The sequence below is a fragment of the Saccostrea echinata genome, unplaced genomic scaffold (genome assembly GCF_033153115.1).
Source record: "Saccostrea echinata isolate AGI-Se365-2 ecotype Australia unplaced genomic scaffold, CSIRO_AGI_Sech_v1 ptg000024l, whole genome shotgun sequence".
NCBI lineage: Eukaryota > Metazoa > Mollusca > Bivalvia > Ostreida > Ostreidae > Saccostrea > Saccostrea echinata.
Window position 1 is genome coordinate 3,804,081 of NW_026889773.1, and position 27,172 is coordinate 3,831,252.

At 33.8% G+C, this 27,172-nt stretch overlaps 2 protein-coding genes across 3 annotated transcripts; one reads left to right on the plus strand and one right to left on the minus strand.

Moving 5' to 3' along the window:
* Positions 1-1,008: 1,008 nt before the first annotated feature.
* On the minus strand, positions 1,009-7,376 carry LOC133191830 (uncharacterized protein C1orf50 homolog). The gene is made up of 5 exons (XM_061327558.1): positions 7,268-7,376; positions 4,466-4,581; positions 4,112-4,198; positions 2,747-2,878; positions 1,009-2,325 (listed from the first exon to the last, which is right to left on the minus strand). The coding sequence occupies exons 1-5, from the start codon at positions 7,299-7,301 to the stop codon at positions 2,137-2,139; spliced, it is 558 nt and encodes a 185-aa protein (XP_061183542.1). The 5' UTR covers positions 7,302-7,376; the 3' UTR covers positions 1,009-2,136.
* Positions 7,377-10,057: 2,681 nt separating this feature from the next.
* On the plus strand, positions 10,058-26,229 carry LOC133191715 (mitogen-activated protein kinase 1-like). 2 transcript variants are annotated; one of them, XM_061327450.1, is made up of 11 exons: positions 10,058-10,201; positions 10,852-10,978; positions 12,267-12,322; positions 12,563-12,752; positions 16,347-16,479; positions 21,075-21,146; positions 22,848-22,927; positions 23,163-23,241; positions 23,521-23,630; positions 25,325-25,454; positions 25,832-26,226. In XM_061327450.1, exons 1-10 carry the CDS (start codon positions 10,083-10,085, stop codon positions 25,451-25,453), a joined length of 1,095 nt encoding a protein of 364 aa, XP_061183434.1. In that variant the 5' UTR covers positions 10,058-10,082; the 3' UTR covers position 25,454; positions 25,832-26,226. The 2 variants fall into 2 exon arrangements, with proteins under 2 accessions (XP_061183434.1, XP_061183435.1); XM_061327451.1 differs by lacking the exons at positions 10,058-10,201; positions 10,852-10,978 and adding an exon at positions 11,020-11,066 and having other exon boundaries at positions 25,832-26,229.
* The last annotated feature ends 943 nt before the right edge of the window (positions 26,230-27,172 follow it).

Below are 27,172 nucleotides of genomic sequence, written 5' to 3' on the forward strand. Positions count from 1 at the left end.
TTCTCCCCTTCATGTAGATTTTTTTTAAAAATAAATTCTACTTCATATTAGTGCAAAAATTAGTCTGCTAATAAAGGGGGACAATTAGTATCCATGGAAATTCCAACAGATTAAATTGTCCCTAGAGACAACATAGATATTGTCAATGAGGAGCTTGATCTCTTTTTTTCAGTATTAATTTTCGTTCGTATGTCTCCACGTTATATCCCCATGAACTAAAAATAAAGCACAGAGTCGATCAAATCTTTTTTTAACATCGATTGCTTTATCCCGTATAGACGTTAAAGGCAAGCAAACTGCAAGCTACCGATAAAATATATGATTGCAGAGAATGAAATTAAGCTTTTTATCGCGTCATCATCTCTTTTTTATGTAGTAATATCCCGCAATTACCTACATATGGTGTTATGTCTGAAAACGATCAATTTTTAAATCGATGCAGGCTACTGACAAATAGGATGCCATTACAGGTCTTTCAACATTCTCGTTTAATTCTATGGTTATTACGATCTCGTTTGTAAATTATATTACATATCCTTAGGCGTAATTTGGCTGGCATATTTGATACTATTATCAACCTATTCATTTACCTTTATACTAATTTTGATTATGGGTTACCAGTACCGCTTACATAGAGTGTGACAGGTAGATAGGGAATACTTACTCCTCCAAGGCACCTGATCCCTATTTCTGATGTTTCCAGGGCTCTGAATGTCTCCCTGTTCATGATTTGTATTGCCTATATGACTTGCGAGATAGATCACTGTTCTTTTTGGATATAAATGATGTGTCTTTGTCTTTCAACTTATAAGAGATAGAAAATCGTATATATATTAATTTTGTTAGTGTCCCATATTTTTCGAAAATCATAAACAAAAATGATAATTTCATTTTATAAGCATTATTTAAGCTGAATAATGGTATGGACAATAGCTAATATCCCTCTATCATAGTTACATTGAAAATCTTAATGATTTGTCTTTCTTAAAGAAAGAAAAATATCAACTATAGTTTTTCATTATCTTTTATTCAATCCAAAATTTCATGTTTCATACTTATGAAATACTGAGAAATATGTAATTTTTTGGGGATTATGGAGTGTATATTGATATAAATTTGTTAAGGTCAAATAGATATAAAAAAATAATTTTTCTAGCTACTCTCTGTGGATTTAAGTATGTTGCCAACTTGAAACCAAAAATGTATATTTAACAATATGAAATATTCAGTAGGACAGTTAGTTTATGTAAGAGGTCACAAAAATTGATACAAAGCTATTTCAAGTTTTCTAGATTCCTCTTATGTTGAAATTCTTCATGTAAAACATATTCATGCTCAGAAAGAACATTCTCTTGCTATCTAATCAACTGTGAGACATAAACCTGACATGCAGGTGTTTCCAGAGAAGGGAAATTATCACTATTACATGTGTAGCATTTGGTGGACATTCCAAACTTTGGTGGACTCAGGCCACTGGTGTCAAACCCTCTCATTACAGTAAGTTTTTGGCTACAAATATGTGCTTGTGTTACAAATACACTATTCCTCAAAAACAAATTTGATGATTATTTCAATATGAAATATTTATTTTCATTTTTTCAAATTACCTTAAATACAAAAATGTGAACAATAAATACAAATAATGTTAACAATAAATTCAATAAAAGGGATATTTAATTTAAAATAAACCATAAGAAAAAGCATGTACATAAATATAACCGCAGGTAATTTGTACTATAGCCCTCAAGGATGGTTTAATAATTATGAAGTACATAATGGATAAAATTGTAATAATTAATAAAACAAAATACTGACAATGGTACATCTATTGAACATTCAATTTATCAACTCTTCTTCTGATGGTTGCAAACATCTGATTAAAATATTGATCTAAAAAGTAATCCTTACATTTTAAAACAAAATTCAATAGCATGATTGGTAAAAGTCACCTTCAAATTCAAACTTCCCTACTTTTCATCACAGTTATTCTGAATTGCAAAATTTTTATCACATTTTTCATCTGTGACACATGTATTCACAAATCCTTTCACACATGCATATCAAACTTGTATACACAACATTACACATGAGTCCATTCCAATCACACATTAGTTGTTCACTCCACGACCGTTCACTCTATGATTTGTCTCCAAATATACCGGTGATGGATGATGTTTCAGGCAATGCTTTCTGAGTGTCTAAGATTTTATCAATGAGAGCGAATTGTTGACTACGTTCCTCCACCTCTTCTAAAGGAGTCCATGACATATCATGTTCTAATTTGTAGGCTCCACAGAATACATGTGGACAAGATGCACCCCATTCCTGAAATATGAATTATAGAGTGCAAAGGCAAATGAAGAATATCTAGTGAAATACGGATTATTCTTGATGGAGATAACTCTTTTAAGTTCCAGTTACAGTATTATCTTGGTTTCTTGCTATTTATTTTTTTAAGTTCGTCAACATTTATGCACATTTTACAATATGCATTTATTTACTACATTTGTGATGCGCTATTCAGTACTCTCAAATCATTCAAGCAATATTTGCTACCATACATGCTATTTGTGTTGGAAAGCTACTTACGTATTTTCTTTTAAGCTTTAACAAAGGTAGCTTATCATTTACACATAGAGAACCTTTGGCAGTCCAAACCATTTAGTTCATGCAGCATTAAACCTTCTAAGGTGTGTAAGTTGTGTTATCATTTGTATTATTTTGTTTTATTTACTTAATGACTCACTTCAGGAGATAGAATTGACATATACTTCTGTCCGGATTCTCTTTCATACAGATAGTATGTGGTGCCTGGTTTCTTCACCAAGTTACAGGCGTAATGATGGAGTTTGTTGTCTCTGTTGGCCTCTTCTAAAGCCTGCAAGTACATCCAAAATCACAACCATGATGTCATAAAATTCAAGAATATCACAATATTGAAGTGGGGCAATTTCAGTGCATGAATCACATTGAAAATTATTAGCTTGCAAGTTTGATTTTTCAAAAGTTAAAAATTAAAATAGCAACTATTAAAAATTCCTTCTTAATTTCATGGATTTTTCTACACCCAATTTAGGTCCAAATATCGGCCCTTTCCCCTATCAAAAATTACCGATTTTTTCCCAATTTCAGTTGCTTTTTTTCCTAAAATAAAACCATTGTTTTTGTTATATTGAATTTTTTTACGTACGACTTATCAAAAATGGAACAATATTGTTCTCAGTCATTCAGACTCTTAAAATAGTGGTGAGGAAGAGTAGATCATTTTGTGCGTTTACAAGACAGAAAAACACATGGATCATGTCAAATGTCAATTTGTGTGTAAATACATCGTAAGAAAGTGTAAGATGCATGTGAACCGGTGAAACATAGCTTTATTTTTAAATCCAAGTACTAATAGTTTTACAACAAGCATCCCTTATTCCACGAAAATCAAACCGTTTCTACACCCGGCAGATGCAACCAATATTGCAGGGTAATTGCAGCAATATGAAAGGTAATTTAGATAGCTTTTATAATGTTAGGAAAAAAATGATTTCTTATAAATCAAGTCAAATTACTCCATCTTTAATGGCTATTATGAGTAGGATTTTCTATTATGTCTACCATTATGGCAAAAAAAAATGGAAGTATAGGACGGTCACAATGATAACTTTCAAAGATTAAAAAAAAAAGTTTAAAATGTAGAACTGTGTCTAATTTGTTATTTTGTAGTAAATATTTTGAATAAATGATGTTATATTTACTTATATATTTTATTTTACCTGTCAATTAAGGTTAATTTCAATCTTATGGATTTTTTCCCAATTTTACACAAATGTCGATGATTTTTCCCAATTGTAAAGGCCCAGGCCCCATTAAAAAAACGTAGAAAATTACTGAATTTGTCAGTTTTCATAGAAATTCACTAGTTTTAATTGTGCAGATGGACAGGAATTTTGTAATCAAACATTATTTTCTGAGAAAAAAAGAACATTTCATTGGGCATTCAATAAGATACTAATGCTGAACTGCACTTTGAACTAATTCAGTTCTGTTTCCCTTGTACAAGTACATATGAAGTAGTCAAATCCACACCAATCCAGCTTTGCCCTGCGGAATCTATTTTTACCTTTCTGGCCCGCTCCTGTAGGTAGCGGATCTGGTTTGCGATCTCCGTCAGTTTACTGCCTGCTGTAGCTTTAACAAATTCATCAGCCTACAAATGTTAATGATATATACATGTATTACTTATTCTTAACCATGTTAACATGGATCACTTAAAATTTAAACCTGGAAAAACTATAAGCAACTAACCATCGACCAATAATGCTTGACTTGTATGCTTCAAAGTTCAATATTGTATGATAACCCTCTTTAAAAGGTCTTTTATATGTGTTTTAAAAGGCCAACACATATATGTACATAAAACAATATACATAAATAGAGTGATCATACAAGCATTAGAATTGACAACCCTTAGTACCTTTTGTATGGTGGTAGCTAGCTCCACTAAGTCCATCGGATCAGCTGATTTGTTTGTCCTGGCGGTGCTGACCAGCTGGACACCACATGGTCGACTGTTGCTCTCCACTAACTGGACTACAATCAGAATCAGAATTTATTCCAAGTCAGGTAATTAATGAGTTACACGAACAAGTCTGACCACCCAAGTATGCTTTAGATTAATCTGATTAAAATCAGATCCTTTGATCTGCTCACATAGATTGCTACACAAAGATCTGAGGAAACTCCATTTAGGGTCATCTCCTGGTGACCTTTCTTATAAAAATATTCATTAAAATTTTGACCAATCAGAAAGATCGTACTTAAGCGACATTCGGGAAAAGTAATGTAGAAATGAAAGTAGCTGTGAGGGAGATCTTATTGTTTCATACAAAACAAAGAGCTAAATAAACAAGGCAAAAGCAAATACCAAATATATTTCTGTACAGAAAAGACTGCAGTCATTCTTTTGACAGGCTATGGAAACCAGGTCACCATTTTCCGTTCGTGTATCATCGGGGCTTTCACTTCCGTAACTGAATTCCGAGATACTTCTAAATTCTTGCAAGCAAATGTTTGACTGGATAATTGAAAGGTCACCAGGAGATGACCCTGAATGAAGTTTCCTCAGATTCTTGTGTAGAGATCTATGCAAGCGGATCAAAGGATCTGATGTTAATCAGATTGGCTTTAGATATATCATCCACATGTAAACATTAGCTTGACTAGACACTGAGCTGACCTGACCGTCGTCTCTCATTAACAATTTCTGGAGAAAGCTTATTTATCTAACTTTAATGTTTATCTACATCTAGTATAATAATTCTATGTTCAAATTCAAACTTTTTTATTTTCAAATTTTTTTGTCCAATAAAACTACATATTATTATTAATAGTAAAAATACTTGATTTCTACATAAATCTACTGCTTCATCAATTGGTGTCAAAATATTCATGTGCGGGCAGGACAGAGAGAGACAGAAGTAGGCGGGGCTTGTAGCATGCAAAATAAACAGAATCAAGTGCATATAAATATATGGAATAACTGTCAGATTTTTTGGCTTCATGACAATGGTCAAGCAATTTGCTTGCGTGATAATGTTACAAAAACGTTTTTTGGTGTTTATGCACATGATGCAAATTATCAAGCAAGCCCATTGCTTAATCACATCATGAAACCAGATAGACAGTTATTCCTTCATTGATTTTAATTCTCTGATTGCTTTAAGGTGGGGTAACACATACATTGGTATGACAAAATCAAATTTACATGTAGTTGTTACTCATAAAGCATTAACCCCTAATAAGCTTGTATATTTTGTAGTGTTAGGAATTATCCAAAAGTGTACACAAATTTGAAATAGAGACACCCCTCAATGGATGCATATATACAAATTTGTAAAATGCATTTTGATTTGCTAAGTAGGGGTGAAATGATACACCTCCTTCACGGTTCGATACGTTTTGTATAATTTTGTCTCGGTACAGTTATTTTCGATATGATACATTTTGATAGAAGGAAACAAATTCAACCTTGTTTTATGATTTCTTTTACTAAATCTAGTCACTTAATTTACAAATTTTTATTTGCAAATTGACTAGAAGAAATTGATTAGAATTATTTGACTGTCAAAAATTATTTTATAAACTATCAGTCGTCAAAAATTTACGTTTTCTATACTTATTTATATTAAGTAACGTGTTTTACCTTATGCCAAACCCGAATGAATAACGATCCCGTCCGAAAATGAACCAAACCAAAAATTAAAGATTTTGCACCGTGTATCAAACCAAGAAAAAATACTGCGGTGAATCGATACCGCGGTGAACCATTTCACTCCTATCACTAAGGCACTAGTGCTTGAGGCATTTAGACTAGCATCAATGAGAGTGAAATCTTTTGATTTTGACATCATAATAATGCAACGGGTTTTTACCCCTCCACTAACTTGTCGCTGGTAAAAACTCTGATTGCAATCGTTAATTCAATTAGCATTAATAGTGACAAAATATATTAAATGAGAAGACAGTTTTTCCCTTATGGGAAGTAAATATATGTAAATTAGGGAATAACTGTCTTCTCATTTGTTATTTGCAACCGTTAATACTGATTTAACGGTCGCAAACTGAGTTTTACCGGCGAGGCATAAGTGGAGCCAGTAAATCGGATGCTTGCGACCGTTAAATCAGCATTAAGGGTCAAAAATAACAAATGAGAAGACAGTTATTCCCATTCTAATGCAATTTATGCATTTTGTTTGATGTTTACGTCTTATTTTGGTGAGTTTTGTTACATGAAATACGTCATGAAGCATTGTGTTTTTGCGTCGTTTTATTTTAACATCACAATCGAAAGCTATCATTCTCGTTAATGCATGTTTTACTGCCTCAAACATTGGTGTACTATACAATCAAAATGCATTTTACAAAACAGTTGCATTAGAATGTGAATTCGTGTATTAAAATAAAATAATTACATAACAGGGTTCAATGTTCTTAAACCAGTGACATAACTTTATATATTCCATTTTACACAAAATATTTAACCAAAATCTAATTTTTCACGACATGACAATAGTGCAGATGGTGTCTGTAGGTAAGGATTTAAAAGATATAATCAAACCATACAATCATTAAACAGTGTTAAATATATCCAATACACATGATACATACATGTGTTTACAAAAATTTGTTACACAACATTCGAAGGTATCGATATCGTTTCAATATTCCTGATCCACGTTTTCTTTCTGAAAACTACAGAGTGTTTTTGTAAACTTACCAGCTTTGGTGTGTGCAGGGGGATTTTGACTCATTGTGTAACAGAGGAACACTCCTGACTGCTGTAGACCCTATATGATGTTTCTTCTCCTCTGAGGTTTCACCGGAAACAGACAGTGCGACGGATTCGCGTCCTCGATTTATATAAAGGATAATGACGTCACTATACCTCATGATAATTCGTACCTTTTCGTTTCGTGCAAAATTTTGTAAAAATTCCCAGGTAGGAGGTTAGGCTAGAATTTTTACGAAATGTTTAATTCAAGTAATTTTTCAAATTATTCCATCAAAAATGTATAATTAAAAAATAATTTTTCGTTGAAGATTCGGAGAAGGGGTGGTTGTTGTGTGTGTGTGTGTGTGTGTGTGTTTTTGTTTGTTTGTTTGTTGTTGTTTTTTTTTTCGAGGGGGGGGGGGGTTCCCACAGTTCGTCCTCAACATGCTCAAACACCAGCGGAACTCGTAATTAAGAGAGCTCGATGAATACATTCCTTTTGCGGAACAGAATACCAAACCAAACAGAATCTGCATCTAGTGTTTGTGTGTGTGTGTTCGGAGGGGGGGGGGGGGCGATCATTTTTCTTCACTGGTGCTAAAGCAGTGGCGTATATTCCATATAGGCAAAGGCTGTAGCCTACACATCATTTTGTCATGGATAAAAAAAAAATGGTTGTAAAGGAGGAGAAAAGATGATAATAATTCTTATCTATTAAATTTATTTTGTTGCAAATGCAAATGCAAAAAAAAAAAAAAAAAAAAAAAAAAAAAAAAAAAAAATCCTAGCAATCCGTGTTTTTATACCTATAACAAAACTTCCTATACCTGGATTTTTTTTAATTCCGAAACTCAAGTGGTATATTAAGTCTGTACTAGACAATTTCAAAACCATCGACGGCAACAGGAGGCCATGATTACTGCAGGAAATGAAATTAATATTATTGGAAACATATTTTGGTTATAGTAGGAAATCAGAGACATATGTCTCTGAGGAAATTAAATGTATTGATCGTATTAAGATTATTCAGTAAGGAAGTTTCCATATTTTCTAAGCAGAGTAAAAAATAAGTGAAAATTGAAGTTCTCAATTTTGTTAAGTAGTCTTCATATCATAATACAAACTGAAAAAAAAAAATGTTTACAATATTATTTTCACTTGTCAAATTGTAGATGACAATCGTACATGTCTTATAGTTCGGAAAAAAAAACTCCCCCAGAAACCCCTCCTCCAATCCCTATCGAGAGGGGGGCGAAATTCTCCTTGCCTACCCACACTTTGCGCCTCAGATTTAATCTGTGACTTCTCACTAGCCTACACATTAGCAGATAGGATGCCACTGAAAAGTATAACATCTGATCGCTAACATCTGACATTTCGTTGTAATGCTTTTGTGCTTTAAGATGGATCAGATGCCAATCTCCTAGTAACATGCACCACGATATTGGGATAAAAGAATAAAATCTAGATCTGTGAAATTTAATTAGCAAGGTCTATACTCCCAGCTTTAAAAAAAAAAACAACAAAGCACGCCTATATGTGACTACTGTTACAAAATAATAAGTAAAACACTCTCATCCCCACCCCGGATGTTTCGAGCTCTTATTGGCATGGTAAAAGAATCTGCTGAAATATATTAAGAAAAAAATATATAAGTACATTATTTTGTACGTCAATCCACATGCGCTTGGTTTCAAGGTGGTGTATTTCGTATGTTGTGTATTTTTCCATGTCTGTAAATACACTCGTTAAAATAAAATATCAAGAATTGCTGAAATTAGCATTCTTTTTTTAAATAAAATATTTCTGTGTGTCTTTTATGTACAAAAATATGATATCTTTTTAAATGCTAATTTTGGCGATTTTTTATTAATGAGTGTGTTTCATTGGCGGATCCAGAAGGAGGGGCGGGCCCGGGGGCTGGAATCCCCCCTCCTTTATTTTTCGCCGAGTGGAAATGAGAGAGAGAGGATATTTAAACGTTTGTTGGAATAGATACTTGTAAGTTTAACTCACGTTTTATAAACGTTGTTCGATTCAAAACAATTCAAATGGTTGGTCATATATTCCATTTGCTATAAGATAGAGTCTCACAAATTTTCTTTTACCCCATTTACCTTCACTTTTCCCGGCCTTTCTTTCAGCTTTTTTTTTTTTAATTATTTATGAGTGAATGGAATAAAATGTTCTACTTTTTTCAATATATGATGAGTAATTAATCTTGTTAATATGCGAGGTTAATTTGATATCGGATTCCGACGATCTTTGGCTATATATTCGTACCATTTTCGGATTATCTTTTAAAGGAACTAAATTAAATAAGTCAATAAAGGTAACATGCATAAGGCCACAGTAAATTATATATAATTCTTTGATTTAGTACAAAAGCCTACCAAGGACAAAAAGTTTTTTTTCAAATTCTAAAAAAAATTCTATGTTTTCTTTGGAAATGCTGCAAATCTATTCAATTTTAAAGACTTCAGTAGTTTTTAGTTTTTTGAACTTTTTTTTCTCTTTAAATTCGGACTGGGAAGGGGGGGGCTTCAATTAACGTACAAATATAAAACAAGGATATTATTTACCACGATGGGGGGGGGGGGTTTAGAGGGTCACCACCCGGGAACCCCCATTCAAAGATTGCTGGATCCGCCCCCTGTGTTTAGAGACAAAGAAAAATAACCATCTGAAACCATAGACCTAAAGCATTTGTCTATGCTGAAACCAAACGCTATGCATGAGTCAAGTGCACTTGTACCAGAAATATGCAAAATATACAAAATTCCCTGTGACGTCAATTGTCACGTGACTCCTGGCTATCAACATGGCGAGCGGGGGGAAACCTGCAAATAAACCCGTGGCCGTGAAGGCACAGGAATTCCTCGTGGGTCCACGCTATGTTGACTTGAAATACATAGGGGAGGGCGCATATGGAATGGTTGTGTAAGTTATAAGCATGCACCTGCACGCAACTGCAGTCAAGGGACGTTACTCTATTGTCTTTTCTATGTTAAAAACGAGATATTTAAGACATTTATATGAAGCGTTTTGTGACTGTACTCTTTGCTCTGTTTTTATGTAAAGTGCATTGTGGTATAATAATAGTTGCCTGTAGAAGTATTTAACACTGGTAAATCACTATACAACCAGTTGACAAGTTCATAGTAATGTAGGATTTATCAAACAAGTCATTGAATGAACCAACCACATATTTTGACAACTTGTACGAAGGGAAAAAAGAATTTAATTTACATTTTTTTACAAGAAAATTTAAATCAAATTAATACATTTTTTTTCCAAGACAAGGTGATAAACACAATATTGTGTTGACTGTGCAGAAGTTTATAATTTTATCATTTTAATGATAATGCATTTTAACTACTCCTTGTGATAAATAAAATAACAGTATCTACAAGCATATATTAAAGGTGAAATCTTTGATGTGTATTTATAATCTGCAGAGATGGATGCACAACTTTTCTCACCAAGTTTATGAAACCTAAAAATTTGTGTATTAGTGTAATTTGAGTAAAGTAAATTTTCTAACGACATGTCATATCATTATTTACAGCATTATTCTCTCAAACTTTCAGATCGGCTCTGGACACAGTTACCAAACAGAAGGTTGCCATTAAGAAGATCTCACCTTTTGAACATCAGACCTATTGCCAAAGAACACTCAGAGAAATCAAGATATTAACAAGGTTCAAACATGAAAATGTAAGTAACAATTCAGATAATAACCCTAATTCTAACCCAACGAACAACCAGAGAAATCAAGATATTAACAAGGTTCAAACATGAAAATGTAAGTAACAATTCAGATAATAACCCTAATTCTAACCCAACGAACAACCAGAGAAATCAAGATATTAACAAGGTTCAAACATGAAAATGTACGTAACAATTCAGATAATAACCCTAACTCTAACCCAACAAACAACCAGAGAAATCAAGATATTAACAAGTTCAATCATGAAAATGTTACTAAAAATTCAAACAATAAGACCAAGAAAAAGTATTCTTGTTCATTAAATCCAGTCAACAAAATTTATCCTACAGGTTTTTTTTTTTCAATCAAAATTTTCAGAAAATTAAAATGGGGGAGGGGGTGCCTTTTTTTAAAGTATCAATTTATTATGATAATAAGTTTTGATTTAAATTAAAAAATAGAAAACAATAAGAAGAGATGAAGCATGGTAAGGTGCAGCTACCATCTACTGCTTAAACAGTCAGGGGAAGGACATATTTCATGATTTGCCTTAATAACATGAATTCAATAATACAGATTTAAAAGTGAAGGAGGAAAGTTTATTTCCAATCAAGGACCCACAGAGGTTTGCATATAGACTAGTGTTTGAAACTCACTGTAAAATTAGCCAGACATGCAGGTCACTTTAACAAAAATGATAAAAATACATACATTACATAGTTAGTAGAAATGACATTTATCAATCATTTTTCAATATGATGGATTTCAGTCTCACCCCTGACTGTATATCAGAATCTGGGGTACCGTCAGAATGGTCAGTGGCCTTAAATTAGGAAAATTAATGAGTTACTGGACATCAATGATAGATCAGAAATCAAGCCTTACAATGGGTCAGTCATTATTTATTACAATCATTTATTATGACTTTACTGACCATACCATAAAGAGGCTAAGGGACAAAGAGGAAATGTGGCCTTGAAAGCATTTCCTTGTTCATGTCACAATAGCAGCACACATATATATTACTTACGATAAACTGATCAATACACCTGGCTTTACTGGTCTAAAATAGAAAAACATTGATGATGTGTAATGATGATGTAGAACAATTGTATAGAAGATAAAGAGAGTTCAATAAAAAATGTTTAAGTAAATGGTTCAGGTAGTCACTACTAATTATTTTTGTGCTAAGTTTGGTGCCATTAATTATATTGATTGATGCTGGAGAATCTTTATGTCAAAAGATTTTTGTTGTTGATGATATTGATTAACCATTGATTATTTACTCCTTTACAGATAATTAATATACAAGACATTTTAAGGGCACCAACTATTGAGGAAATGAAAGATGTGTATCCTTTAACAAGAATGTCATTCTTTTAGATTCTCTGTCTTTGATTGGTTAGAGTATTATCTAAATTTGTCTTTGATTGGTCAGAGTATTTGTCTAAATTTGTCTTTGAGTGATCAGAGTATTTGTCTAAATTTAAAAAAATTGATAGTGTTGTTCATTGAGAAATAATGAAATAAAATAATTACAGTTTTTCATGCTCATCAGTGCTTCTTCAGTATTATTCCTTATTAGAGTTTAGATATATAGTACAATGTTTGATGGAAACAGACATGTACAAACTTTTGAAGACACAGCAGCTGAGTAACGATCACGTCTGCTACTTCCTGTACCAGATTCTACGAGGTCTCAAATACATACATTCTGCTAATGTCCTTCACCGTGACCTCAAACCTAGCAATCTCCTACTCAACACAACGTGTGACCTAAAGGTAGGTACTGAGTCCTCACACAACATGTGACCTAAACTAAGAACAATGTCCTTGACACAACATGTAATCTGAAGGTCCACACTGAATCCTCAAAACAGCTTGTGACTTACAGGTAGGTAGCAAGTCCTTCTCTCTCATACGGCTTTAGTTAGAAACATGAAACTTTCAGGTATGGTAGACCTATCACTGTAGATATGCGGAAGGCGTTTCATTTTTATTGGAAGTGTCGTACGTCGGCGCTCGCTATGACCCAAAAAAAGTCCTATCGGGAATTTGAAAATTTTTAACACCTTTTCTATAATATCTTTTTACCTGTAAATATTTTGTTAAAACATATAGAACAAAAGTTGTGTAGAATGTTACGATTCTTCAAATGATACCAACAATAAGGGCCTGGCCCCTAACGTTAGGGAGCTAGAGGGGCCAAAAGTGTTTTCGCGATATCTCAAAAAGTGTTGAGAATTTTGTATAGCTTCGTAGAAGGAAAGTTGTTCCAAATGATAAGTAGCAGCTAAGGAGACCATTGAAAGTCGTCAAAATGACGTCACTTCCGGTCACACCGAGAGTAATGGTAAATGGCTCATTTTTAGCTCTACTGGTCAGAGACCAGAAGAGCTTATGCAATAGTAAGGTGTACGTCGTCCGTCCGTCTGTCTGTCTGTCTGTCCGTCCGTCTGTAAACAATTTTTCAAAATGCTACTCCTCCTACAGTTTTGGTCTGATTTCAGTATTACTTGGCACACAAGTAGACTACACTAAGATACATAATTCTGTGTATCGGTTTTTGATTTCAATGAACGGTGTTGCCATGGTTACTAAAAATAGAAATTTCTGTGAAAAACATTCAAAATGCTACTCCTCCTACACTTTTGGTCTAATTTCAGTATAACTTGGCACACAAGTAGACTACACTAAGATACATAATTCTGTGTTTCGGTTTTTGATTTCGATGAACGGTGTTGCCATGGTTACTAAAAATAGAAATTTCTGTGAAATACTTTCAAAATGCTACTCCTCCTACAGTTTTTATCTGATTTCAATATTACTTGGCACACAAGTAGACTATAATAAGATACATAATTCTGTGTATCAGTTTTTGATTTCAATGAACGGTGTTGCCATGGTTACTAAAAATAGAAATTTCTGTGAAATACTTTCAAAATGCTACTCCTCCTACAGTTTTTATCTGATTTCAATATTACTTGGCACACAAGTAGACTATAATAAGATACATAATTCTGTGTATCGGTTTTTGATTTCAATGAACGATGTTGCCATGGTTACTAAAAATAGAAATTTCTGTGAAATACTTTCAAAATGCTACTCCTCTTACAGTTTTGGTCTGATTTCAGTATAACTTGGCAAACAAGTATCCTACACTAAGATACATAATTCTTTATATTGATTTTCTGTTTTCGATGAACATTGTTGCCATGGTTACTAAAAATAGAAATTTCCTTGAAATACCTTCAAAATGCTACTCCTACAGTTTTGGTCTGATTTTAGTATTACTTAGCTCACAAGTAAACTACACTAAGATACATTATTCTTTGTACCAGTTTTGGATTTCGATGAACAGTGTTGCCATGGTTACTAAAAATAGAAATTTCCTTGAAATACCTTCAAAATGCTACTCCTCCTACAGTTTTGGTCTAATTTTAGTATAACTTAGCACACAATTAGACTACACTAAGATACATAATTCTCTATACCAGTTTTGGATTTCAATGAACGATGTTGCCATGGTTACTAAAAATAGAAATTTCTGTGAAATACTTTCAAAATGCTACTCCTCTTACAGTTTTGGTCTGATTTCAGTATAACTTGGCAAACAAGTATCCTACACTAAGATACATAATTCTTTATATTGATTTTCTGTTTTCGATGAACATTGTTGCCATGGTTACTAAAAATAGAAATTTCCTTGAAATACCTTCAAAATGCTACTCTTACAGTTTTGGTCTGATTTTAGTATTACTTAGCTCACAAGTAAACTACACTAAGATACATTATTCTTTGTACCAGTTTTGGATTTCGATGAACAGTGTTGCCATGGTTACTAAAAATAGAAATTTCCTTGAAATACCTTCAAAATGCTACTCCTCCTACAGTTTTGGTCTAATTTTAGTATAACTTAGCACACAATTAGACTACACTAAGATACATAATTCTCTATACCAGTTTTGGATTTCAATGAACGGTGTTGCCATGGTTACTAAAAGTAGAAATTTTCTTGAAATACTTTCAAAACGCTACTCCTCCTACACTTTTTGTCTGATTTCAGTATAATGTGGCATACAAGTAGACTACAGAGTTATTGTTTTTTGATTTTGTTGAATGATGTTGCCATGGTTACTTAAATCAAAATTTCTGTAAAATTGTTTTAATAGGCTACTCCTCCTACAGTTTTAGTCTGATATAATAATAAATCTTGCCACAAAAGAGACTAAACCAAGGATCATTATTCTGTTTATTGCTGTTGCAAATATTCAAGTCAAAGTGCTACTTTTATCTTCCTTTATAAATACAACCAGTAGAGCTACAGTCTCGTCAGAGACTTCTGGTTGCACATGTGACCGTAGAAGTCTCTCGATCTCAATCTTTTCCTTCAAACTTAGACGGAAGACTTATTTGTTGCTTTGCAACAAGCTCGTCTAGTAATAATTAACTTCTTTGACCTTTCTTAGCAGAAATCACTTGAAATGCCATTGTTTATTGGGTCTTTCCACCTGTCTGTATGACTTTGACCTTGACCTTTATCCAAGGGTCGGATAGGAAAGTAAAGACATGCATCCAGCGAAAGTCTCAGTGTAAAACATAGAGAGTAAATAGTTTTTTTTTTTTTATAACATGACCTTGACCTTTGACCTTGACATATGACCTTGATATTAAGGTCAGAATGTTTACTGAGGAAGTGGAGTTGATAACAACTCCCAGTTTATAACAGGCTAAGGATGATAATATTAAACCCCACCCCCACCCCCCCACCCCCCCTTTTTCGAAAAAAAAAATCACAGCAGTTGCAACATAGAATATCGCTCTAAAAATAAATTCACACATCGGATCGACACAAAACTTCAGAGAATTGTAGTTGAGACGCCAAAGTAACTTTCTGTAGAGTTTTATTGTCTATCTCTCAAAAATGTAGAAATTACAATTTTTTTTGGAAAAACTTGAATGAAAAATATCACCCTGAGAGCTATGTGAAGTCTTTCTCTAAATTTTAAATCGCACTTCGGATAGATATAAAGCTTCACGGAGTTGTAGTCAAGAACCAACAGGAACTTTCTAAAGTGTTTTATTGTCCTTCTCTCTCTGTCTCAAAAACCTAATAAAAGGTGAATACAATTCACCCTCAAAACTGGAATATGTGACTTTGGGTGTCAATCTTGTCCTCAAGGTGACATTGACATAAAGATCAGTACAGTTTCATCCTCAACACAACACTTGATCTTAATATTGGTAAATAAGTAATTAAAAATACAGTTAGTAAGTTCAAGTTGGAAAAGAGAAAAGCTAGATACTATTACAAGACTTTTAAATTGCTGGATATTTTTTCATTGGTAGAATTATCTTTGAGAACTTATATTGTAGATTTGTGATTTTGGGTTGGCTCGAGTTGCTGATCCTAATCATGATCACACAGGGTTTTTGACTGAGTATGTAGCCACGAGATGGTACCGAGCTCCTGAGATCATGCTCAACTCCAAGGGCTACACTAAGTCTAGTAAGTACATTGTAATACTGTTTATTTGAAATCTTTTGACTGATTGGTCTTCTGTGTTAGGCATTGAGAAACATTTAAATTCAGATGATGAAAGACAATACTTGTAGTATTAGCCATATTTCATTCTTCAGTTTCAAAGTCCACAAGTGACCTGTTGAAAAGTATAGGTCTGTGGAGAGTATACTATAACTTGCTGGATGTTATATATATTTGTGTGCATTTTTAGCTCACCTCATGAAGTTGGGGGAGCTTATGTAATACCCTCGGCATCCCAGGTTAAAGTTTTTGGTGCAGTTTTCTTTTCAAGTACTTCTGTGCCCTATATTAATCAGAGATGCATGTAGGATGCTTCTAGTATGTTTCATTGTACCAGTCAAGGTTTCAGATACTGCAATTTCAGCTGAAGAATGACCAGGTAAATGTGTTTGGAGCAGGTTAAAGTTCTTAGAGCAGGTTAAAGTTTTTGAAGCAGGTCTCATTTCCAAGTAACTATAAGCCCTACATTGACCAAACTTGCATGGATGATACATCTAAGGATGCAAACTACCACGCTTGCTTTGGATGCTAGATCTGACCTACATTTTCCGGATGAATGACCAGTTTAAAGTCTTGAGAGCAGCCTCATTTCTAAGTAAGGCCATTCCAAGTTTTTTCTCTGTTTAGCGTCCACCCATCTTTCAAAAACCTACCTACTTATTCGCAAAAAACACACAAACCAAAAAATAAAAAAAAGAATTGATAATCATAAAAATGAGGTCAGTCAAAGGATTTGATTTCATTAATCTACTTTTCTCATAGTTAGATCTATTCTTAAGCAAAATCAGGATATTAAATGCTTAAAGTTTACCTAACATGACATATTGTAGACAACTATGTAGAGAAATTGACTGAATTCAAAGATTTTGACCAGAATAATCAGTTTTAGGACTCCTGATTCTGTTTGTTTTTAGCTCACCTGAGCTGAAAGCTCAAGTGAGCTTTTCTGATCACCCATTGTCCGTCGTCCGTCCGTCTGTCCGTCCGTCTGTCGTCCGTCTGTAAACTTTTCACATTTTCGACTTCTTCTCAAGAACCACTGGGCCAATTTTAACCAAACTTATTACAAAGCAACCTTGGGTGAAGGGGAGTTTAAATTGTTAAAATGAAGGGCCAAGTCCCCTTCAAAGGGGAGATAATCAAGAAAATACAAAAATTGGGTGGGGTCATTAAAAAATCTTCTTCTCAAGAACCACTGGGCCAGAAAAGCTGAAACTTATCTGGAAGCATCCTAAGGTAGTGTAGATTCTTAATTGTTCAAATCATGACCCCCGGGGGTAGGGCGGGGCCACAATAGGGAATCCAAGTTTTACATTGAAATATGTAGTAAAAATCTTTAAAAATCTTCTTCTCAAGAACCACTGGGCCAGAAAAGCTGAAACTTACGTGGAAGCATGCTGGGGAAGTGTAGATTCTAAATTGTTCAAATCATGACCCCCGGGGGTAGGGCGGGGCCATAATAGGGAATCCAAGTTTTACATTGAAATATATAGGAAAAATCTTTAAAAATCTTCTTCTCAAGAACCACTGGACCTGAAAAGCTGAAACTTATGTGAAAGCATGCTGGGGTAGTGTAGATTCTAAATTGTTCAAATCATGACCCCCGGGGGTAGGGCGGGGCCAAAATAGGGAATCCAAGTTATACATTGATATATATAGGAAAAATCTTTAAAAATCTTCTTCTCAAGAGTCACTGGGCCAGAAAAGCTGAAACTTATGTGGAAGCATGCTGGGGTAGAGTAGATTCTAAATTGTTCAAATCATGAACCCCGGGGGTAGGGCGGGGCCACAATAGGGAATCCAAGTTTTACATTGATATATATAGGAAAAATCTTTAAAAATCTTCTTCTCAAGAATCTCTGGGCCAGAAAAGCTGAAACTTAGGTGGAAGCATGCTGAGGTAGTGTAGATTCTAAATTGTTCAAATCATGACCCCCGGGGGTAGGGCGGGGCCACAATAGGGAATCCAAGTTTTACATTGAAATATATAGGAAAAATCTTTAAAAATCTTCTTCTCAAGAACCACTGGGCCAGAAAAGCTGAAACTTACTTGGAAGCATGCTGGGGTAGTGTAGATTCTAAATTGTTCAAATCATGACCCCCGGGGGTAGTAAGGGGCCACAATAGGGAATCCAAGTTTTACATTGATATATATAGGAAAAATCTTTAAAAATCTTCTTCTCAAGAACCACTGGGCCAGAAAAGCTGAAACTTACTTGGAAGCATCCTTGAATAGTGTAGATTCTAAATTGTTCAAATCATGACCCCCGGGGGGTAGGGCGGGGCCACAATAGGGAATCCAAGTTTTACATTGAAATATGTAGTAACAGGGATTTTTTTACCCTTTGATTCCAGGGGCCGGGGCCATCAAGATTGGGAAAAATAGCGATATTTGGTTGAAATTGGGAAAAATATCTTCATACAAATAAATAGGAAAAAACAAGCAAAAGTCAAATATTTAATAATTTTTTCTTTTTTTTATAGTATGAAGCTGGCTTAAACCAGCTTTAGTGATATGAAATAATAGCAGCTGTTGAAATTCAGAAGCTTAAAAATGGCAAAGCCGCAGGGTATGATAACATTGTAAATGAACATATTTATACGTCATCTTTATTACCTTTATGCAAGAAGTTCTTTCAAATAACATTTAATAGTGGGTTTGTTCCAGATGAGTGGTTAATTGGTATTGTTTGACCAGTTTATAAGAAAAAGAGCGATTCAACACAGCCTGAAAATTACCGTCCTAGGCAAACTGGAGAGACTGACATGAGCATGATGCACGTTTATTTTTCAGATAACGATCCCGACTTTAATTTTTAAACATCGATCCCGCTTTAAAAAGTATGCATGCAAACATCCGGAGTATTCCGAATAACTTCTCGGAAGTCCTCGGATGGCTGGTACATCGCACATAGAGAACATAAACACCTTTTTGTCATTATTTTATTTTAATAATTTACAACCTAATACTTTTTTTTTCATATTGGGAATTTTTAGGTATGATTTTGGGAAAAACATACACTTTTCAGCATTGGGAATGGGGCCGAATTTCGGCCCCAGAGAGACCCTAAAAAAATCCCTGAGTAAAAATCTTTAAAAATCTTCTTCTCAAGAACCACTGGGCCAGAAAAAAAGCTGAAACTTATGTGGAAGCATGCTGGGGAAGTGTAGATTCTAAATTGTTCAAATCATGACCCCCGGGGGTAGGGCGGGGCCACAATAAGTACTATGGGGGGGGGGGAGAAATCAGGTGAAAAACAGCAAGGCCAAAGTTACTCAGGTGAGTGCTGTGGCCCATGGGCCTCTTGTTTCTTATATTGGGTGTCAAAAACCTAGGCGCACGCGGACGCTAAACAGAGAAAAAACTTGGAATGGCCTAACTATAAGCCCAATGTTGTTTAAACTTGCATGGATGATACATCTAAGGATGCACACTACTGGACTTGCTTCAGATGCTGGATCTGACCGACATTTTCCAGCTGAGTGACCAAGTTTGAGTTTTTGGAGCAGGTCTCATTTCCAAGTAACTATAAGTCCTATATTGACCAAACTTGCATGGATGATACATCTAAGGATGCACACTACTGGACTTGCTTCGGATGCTGGATCTGACCTACATTTTCTGGATGATGACCAGGTTAAAGTTTTTGGAGCAGGTCTTATTTCCAAGTAACTATAAGTCCTATATTGACCAAACTTGCATGGATGATACATCTAAGGATGCACACTTCTGGACTTGCTTCGGATGCTGTATCTGACCGACATTTTCCAGATGAGTGACCAGGTTAAAGTAAACTATAAGGGCTATGGCTATCTGAACCAAACTTGCATGGATGATGCATCACATGATGAACACTCTCAAACTTGCTTCAGATGCTGGATATGACTTACATTTTCTGGGTGAGTGACTAGTTTAAAGTTTTTAGGTAAGTCCATTCCCAAGTAACTTCAAGCCCTATCAGACCAAAATTGCATAAATGTTACATCTAGGGATGCACACTACTAGATTATTAGTTTGGGACTTTGCCTTACTTAAAGACAACATTTGTTGAGGTGAGCTCTGTAATCTCTGATTACCTATGTCAATCATGTCTTCACTCATTGATTGATCTGTGGGGTGGGGTGTTTTATAAACATCAGATGACATAAAATGAGGTAATATAAGTTCAGTCAATTTAATACCCCACAAGTTGATTCCCCGCCAAATTAAAAATTTGATGACCAGGTGCATAACCACCCATTGGATGACTTGGATTAGCTCACGCCAATGCATTATTAGACCTATACTTTTAAAGTTTTCAAACATATCAAATTTTGCACATGAAGAATACATTGAAGTAAATATTCCAGAAGTACTCAGGGTTAGGGTGTGCATGTGTATCACATTACCTTGTGTCATCAGTGATGTGTATGGCTGAATATATGGATGACAGTTTATGTTAAATAGGATATCACTGTACAGTCATTAACCAACCACAAGTAGTGATTTCATTACAAACTAGACAGAGAAGATGTGGTAAATGTATCCACTTTGATTTATGATCTCTGATCTCTTTCAGTTGATGTTTGGTCTGTTGGGTGTATTCTGGCTGAAATGTTAATGAATCAGCCTCTCTTCCCAGGAAAACACTGTATCCTTCATATGCTTTCACAAGAGAGAGCAACATTTCTTTTATTATTTAAAGTGGTGATGTTCCATGTCATGTCCTGGAGTTATTTCCCTTTTAAACCAGACCAAAGTTGTTTCACTTGAGATATTAAAAAAGTTACTTGTGTGTATCACTGCTTTACCAGATATTATTTTTTTATTTATTTAATATTTATTTATTTTTTTTTTCATTAAAATGTTGTTCTGCTTATGCAGATTTAAAGTGAGTCTCAATATTTTTATTGACTTTAATTTCAAATGTACATGTATTAGATAAATGCTTCAAAAACTGGTTTACCTCTCCTGAAATTGCTCATGGAACAAGCACTACTGACATACAATAATACAATAAGGCGAACATTTTTTATTAAATGATTTACGGGAATTTTTTTTTTGAAAAATTGGGTCGGGGGGGGGGGGGGGGGGGGATAAATAAAAATAAAAATCCATATTCTGCGCAGTCGACTAAAAAAATAAAAATAAAATTGGAAAAATTGTCTGATTTTTTAATTTTCATTTATTCGATAAAATATGATATATATAAAGTGTGGAGGTTAAAATATGATAACCGCAACACAAAAAATAAAAGTAGACTATTAAACCCTTATGAGAAATGGGGGAAATCTAAGGAATTTCTTCATGTTCTTATCAAAATATTAATCATGACCACAACAAGATCTCCAAAGAAAAAAAGTTTATAATGAGAACCTCAATTTTCTCAAAGTACTGAAAAATCTGAACCAACAAATCAAAAATGGAAAATATTGTTATAAAGAGAATCTCACTGTAATATAAAACCCAGAATCATGATTTAAACCTGTATTTTGCAATGCAGCATATGTTTATGCATATTAACAAACATCTGAAAGCTTGACAGTATTAACACATTAAATACCGTTCTGTATGCAGTTTTTGTTTATATCTATTCTACAACTATTTAACACACAACAAAATACATATGAATTTCTAGTCCGTACAGTGCTGCACATATGCAAGTTAGATATGTCTCATTTTATTCTTCACAAAATTCGAACATCAATTTTCGATTTTCATTCTTTTATCACGTTCATCAAAGGTATCAAAATTGTAAAAGAGAACTACTGTTACGGTACCCACAGCGAAAGTGACAGTCCTGTCAACATATCCTTTAGTAAAATTAGGCTGATCATTTCTTTAATTTCTTTTGAACTCCAACTTAATTTCGTCATTGGACATACTCCAATTGATTTTCCTGATCTTCCTGTTAGCTATGGTTGACTTAGAAAAACTATCGTACATGTATACATGTAAGGACAAAGTATTCTCAACTTTTGTAAATGTTGACATTTCTGCATCAATGTTGGCACGTTTTATACACTTCCGAAACAATTGATAACAAATGTAAATTGATTCGATAATAATAATGGCTTTCAATAAAGCAGCCAATCAGAATTGCCGACTTATTTGCACATAATTTTATTTTCTAAGTGCACTTGCATTGACAATCGGCGGAAATTTAAAAATAAAATCAACGACAGGGACTTTTATTTTTATTTTGTTTTATCCAAAATTGCAGTGGGCGCTCCCGTAAGTCATTTTATAAAAAAAATGTTGGCCTAATATTAAGTAAATCTACACACAAGTTTTTTGTTCTATAATGATATTGTCCCCCATCATCGGCTACAATTGTCCTTAGCGTAGACAGATCTGGATCAACTGAATCACATACTGGGAGTCCTAGGATCTCCAGGTCAGGAAGACCTGGATTGTATACTCAATGAAAAGGTATGTATCTTGTTAAAGATTTAATGATAATTTTTACACACTTAATCATCATTATCAATATTTTGAAAAAAGAAATTATCATTTTGATAGAGGGTTATCATATTCAAGGTTCGTACAGCAAGTGTGACAAGACATATCAAACTATGATTATATCCAGTGTTTAAGCATACTTTCAAGTATTTTAAATTGTACCTGCCTCAGAATGTTCAGTTCTTTGATTTTGTCTCACCCATAGGCCAGAGGCTACATCCAGTCCCTTCCCTATAAACCCAAGGTAGCTTGGAACAGACTTTTCCCCAGAGCTGATCCCAAAGGTATGAATATAAACACTCAATAAAACGGAACCCCCCCCCCCAAAAATTTAGTAGATAGTAATAAAGTGGTAGAAGGTAGAAGTACTCTTCTCAAATTGACATTTATTCCTTAGTGGAGCCACTATTTATAAGCAATGTAAATAACAACTGTATCCCAGTTTTTCCTTATTTGTGTTTTAAGAGATTTTCCTGCTTTTAAAATTTTCAGTAAGGCATATAGAAAGATGAGATTATGTCAGTAATTGAAAAGAAGTTCAAAATATGTCATGTCTATTGCAGCTTTAGATCTTCTGGATAAAATGTTGACCTTTAACCCCCATAAGAGACAAACTGTGGAGGAGTTACTGGCACATCCCTACTTAGAACAATATTACGACCCTGCAGATGAGGTGAGTAATAAAGTCTTTTTCTCAAGAACAGCAAAGCCATGATTAGACAATAGTTCATACTTGTTATCACAATTACTTTACTAAATGGAACTCTTTCGAGATGGAGGTAGGAAATGTCTATTAGCTGGCGGCAAGTTTTGTTGAATACAATTCTAAGGTGAAAAAAAATAACTTGGTTCTCGGGCCAGTTTTCTCAGAAATAAATGCGTGAGGGAGGCTTTTTTCCCCCCTTTTTATCTCATAAACAGATGCGGGATTTTTGATTTTTTTTTTCATTATTTCAAAACTACCAACTTTTAATCAATGGTGCTTCAACATTGAGTGTAGAAATCAAGATAATTTATTTCCTGCTTCTTTCTCTTGCATCTTCTACATTCCAATGATTCAGGTAATGAAACGACAGCATCCTAAAAACCAGATATGTGTTAAACTTACAGAACCCAACACGTTTAGTGATGCATCTGGTCAGTTACTTACGTAACACAACTAATCTAGGAGTGTTTCAGCACTATTAATAGCACTTATGATTTTATGAAAAATTATCAAATTTATCAGTTTTTGGTTTACCCACACCAAATGAGATCTGCAAATCTTGCTGACGTCCAAGTTCCGAGGTTGATGGAGCCTTCTTTGATAGCGTTATTGATCAAGTTCTAGCATGGAAAAACCCCCAGTTTGAGAGAAACTCCCACTTTGTACCATGGAAGTATTACAGTCATTCCCTTATGACTTTGCACTGAAATCAATGCCATCATGAATAAACTTAATCTTGACGTCTTATCCTGTTAACTCGATGGTCATATTTGTGATTTTTAACTAGGCCATTAGTCTGGATCATCTTGATGTTTGTCAAACGTTTTACTGATTTCTAAAATGCAGTCAAAATGCAGTCAGGAATGGAGAGAAAATTTATTTTATTATTTAAGGATAAAAATGGGTAATGCGCATTGTTGAATTAGATGCGGGCGGGCCTGAGAACCAAGTTATTAATTTTTTTAGGCCTAATTGAATGCAACCGTTTTCTTCAGATAATCGTTACTTTTAGAAGCTGAAAAAATACTTTAAACATTCCTAATTAGACAACCTACTATTTGAAGTTCAACTCTTGGCAATATATTGTACTTTGGACATACTGATATTCGAATCATTTGATTGTCACTAGAATAAACGATATTATGCTCCAGAAATCTTGCAAGATTTAGAAATTCTTTGACTTTACAACAGAAGAGCAGAATTAAGTGGGACATCTCTGAGGTGATTGTGATACTAAGTAATATTTATATGAAAGCATTTTCAGGTAGTGTAGACTACTTAGCTCAAATCAGGAGGGGGGTGGGGGGGGGGGGGGGAGGGATGGGAAGGGGCCACAATAAGCAATCAAAATTTACATAAGAATATATAGGAAAAAGTCTTTAATTTTTCTTCTTAAGGAAAGCAAAGCCATTGTATTAAAGTCATATTTATATGGAAGCATCCTCCGGTAGTGTAGATACCATGATTCAAGATTGTTCAAATCATGACAAAGGGGGGGGGGGGGGGGGGCTAGGGAAGCACAATATATCATCTAAATTTTACATGGGAATATATATGGAAAAAATCTGCTGCTAAAGAAAAGAAGGGTCAGTAGCTTTGTCACCCATGGGCCTTTAGTTCTACATTTGAGATGAAGTTAGATGTTGTTTTTGTTTTTATAGCCTGTGGCGGAAGAACCGTTTACGTTTGAGATGGAGTTAGACGATTTACCTAAGGAACGTTTGAAAGAATTAATTTTCCAAGAAACAGTTGACCTTAAGAAGAAAATGGGAATAGTAGATTTACAATAAGGTAGGGAAATAGTTTATAATACTTTTGACATTTAATTTTTTCTTTTACACATAGGAAAATATATTTTTGTGTGTGGAAGTCTTTGTTGACTTGTTCTGCCAAACTTTTTTTTTTAATCTTTTGTGTAGCTTTTACGAATATTGGCCAGGTTGCAATCATAGTTTTTACATAAAAATATTTTCTTCAGTTAACCAACAAGAAGGATGATAAAATGTTTATGTTTTCTTTTGAAAAAAGAGAGATTTTTATTTTTTTGCGAGCTCCAGATGGTTTTTAAGCTATATTAATGGTCTAGAAAAATAACATTGCAGTTGAATTGAAAAATAGTAAAATTCTTGTAGACATGCTTTAGAATATCTGTATTTTCTTTCTTCCAGGTAGAAGTAAACATTGCATATCTTGAGCTTATTCCATTACTGTGGCATGACGGACTAGAATTTTACTTTTCGCATCTTTGTGTCACAAGCTTAATGGATTTAAACATTCCATACAAACGGCACAAGTCTGTTGTCTCTCTCCAATGCCTGATAATGGACCTGTCCACAGGATTTCTGAATCTGATATCAACTGATTTCAATTGATATCTATTGATATTTACTGATATCTACAGGATTTCTGGATCTGATGTCATGGCATTTAATGTTCTTTTTTTCCCCCTTTATTCATTGCATAATTACTGTTATTGCTTACAAGTCAATGTTGTTAAAATGTAATCTTCCAATTTTCATTTCTTTTGTGAAAAAAAATTTGACATTGAATATGATGGATTATATGATTGCAAATACTTACATACATTTTTGTCTCATATTTTTGAAAAGATTATGTTATTTAATGATTTTTTAAATATAAAGTTTGATGTTCAGATGTAAGAATTATATAGGAATTCCTACTCAAATAATTTTAGTTATAAATACTAGTAAAGCAAGCTGAGAAAAGTTTATCAAGATATTAATCAGAAATTGAAACGTTTCCTTATAAAATCACTTAAGTCACAACATATCTACATGTACATAATGGCAATACTTCAGTGAAATATTTATTCCTGTAACAATTTATTTTGCAATAATTTTTCAAGGATGATCCAGTGATTTTGATATCTCTCTAATTGATGAAGAAAAGTATTCTTTGAACTCATTTTATGAAATTTAACAAAAAAAAAAAAAAAAAAAAAAAAGACATATCTCTATATTTAAGGAAGGTGGAAAGATAATTTTGCTAGGTCTCAAAAATGTATGAAAGTGAATATTCAGTTCACTACAATTTTTAATGTCCCCATGGGGGAATGATTAATGAGGGGGGTTTACCCCCCTGTTTACTCACATGAAATTTTGCTGATGATTTTCAAAAGAAATTAAAATCATCATGATCATAATTAAACTTGAAACAATTCAAGCATATTTTGCAAGGCAATTCATTTTATTTTTTTATAGAGAAAATTGCCTTTTAACTTAGTCATTAATTCAAGTAAGAGTTATTTCTCTTATCTCAGGGTCAATGGACCTTAAGAATGAAGGGAATGATATTGACATCATAGAAATTTTTTAAATCAATTCAATTGTACATCTGTTTTTGTTATTCATCTTTGAATAATTTCATTTATGTTTTCAATATTGTTGATTTTTTCTTCACACCAAACAGCAAATAGAAATGTGCAACTAATTTCCACATTTATTTCATGTACAGGTACATTATTACATGTATTTAATCATTCTGGATAT

Bases quoted from the DNA above. Each gene is read 5' to 3' on its own strand.
- LOC133191830 (XM_061327558.1), bottom strand. From the start codon at position 7,301: ATGAGTCAAAATCCCCCTGCACACACCAAAGCTG. The intron at 2,879-4,111 runs GTAAAAATAGAT...ATGTACTTGCAG, and splicing joins TACAGGAGCGGGCCAGAAAG to GCTTTAGAAGAGGCCAACAG. The intron at 2,326-2,746 runs GTGAGTCATTAA...TTCATATTTCAG, and splicing joins TGTCAATTCTATCTCCTGAA to GAATGGGGTGCATCTTGTCC.
- LOC133191715 (XM_061327450.1), top strand. From the start codon at position 10,083: ATGGCGAGCGGGGGGAAACCTGCAAATAAACCCGTGGCCGTGAAGGCA. The intron at 10,979-12,266 runs GTAAGTAACAAT...ACTCCTTTACAG, and splicing joins CAAGGTTCAAACATGAAAAT to ATAATTAATATACAAGACAT. The intron at 12,323-12,562 runs GTATCCTTTAAC...ATTAGAGTTTAG, and splicing joins ATTGAGGAAATGAAAGATGT to ATATATAGTACAATGTTTGA.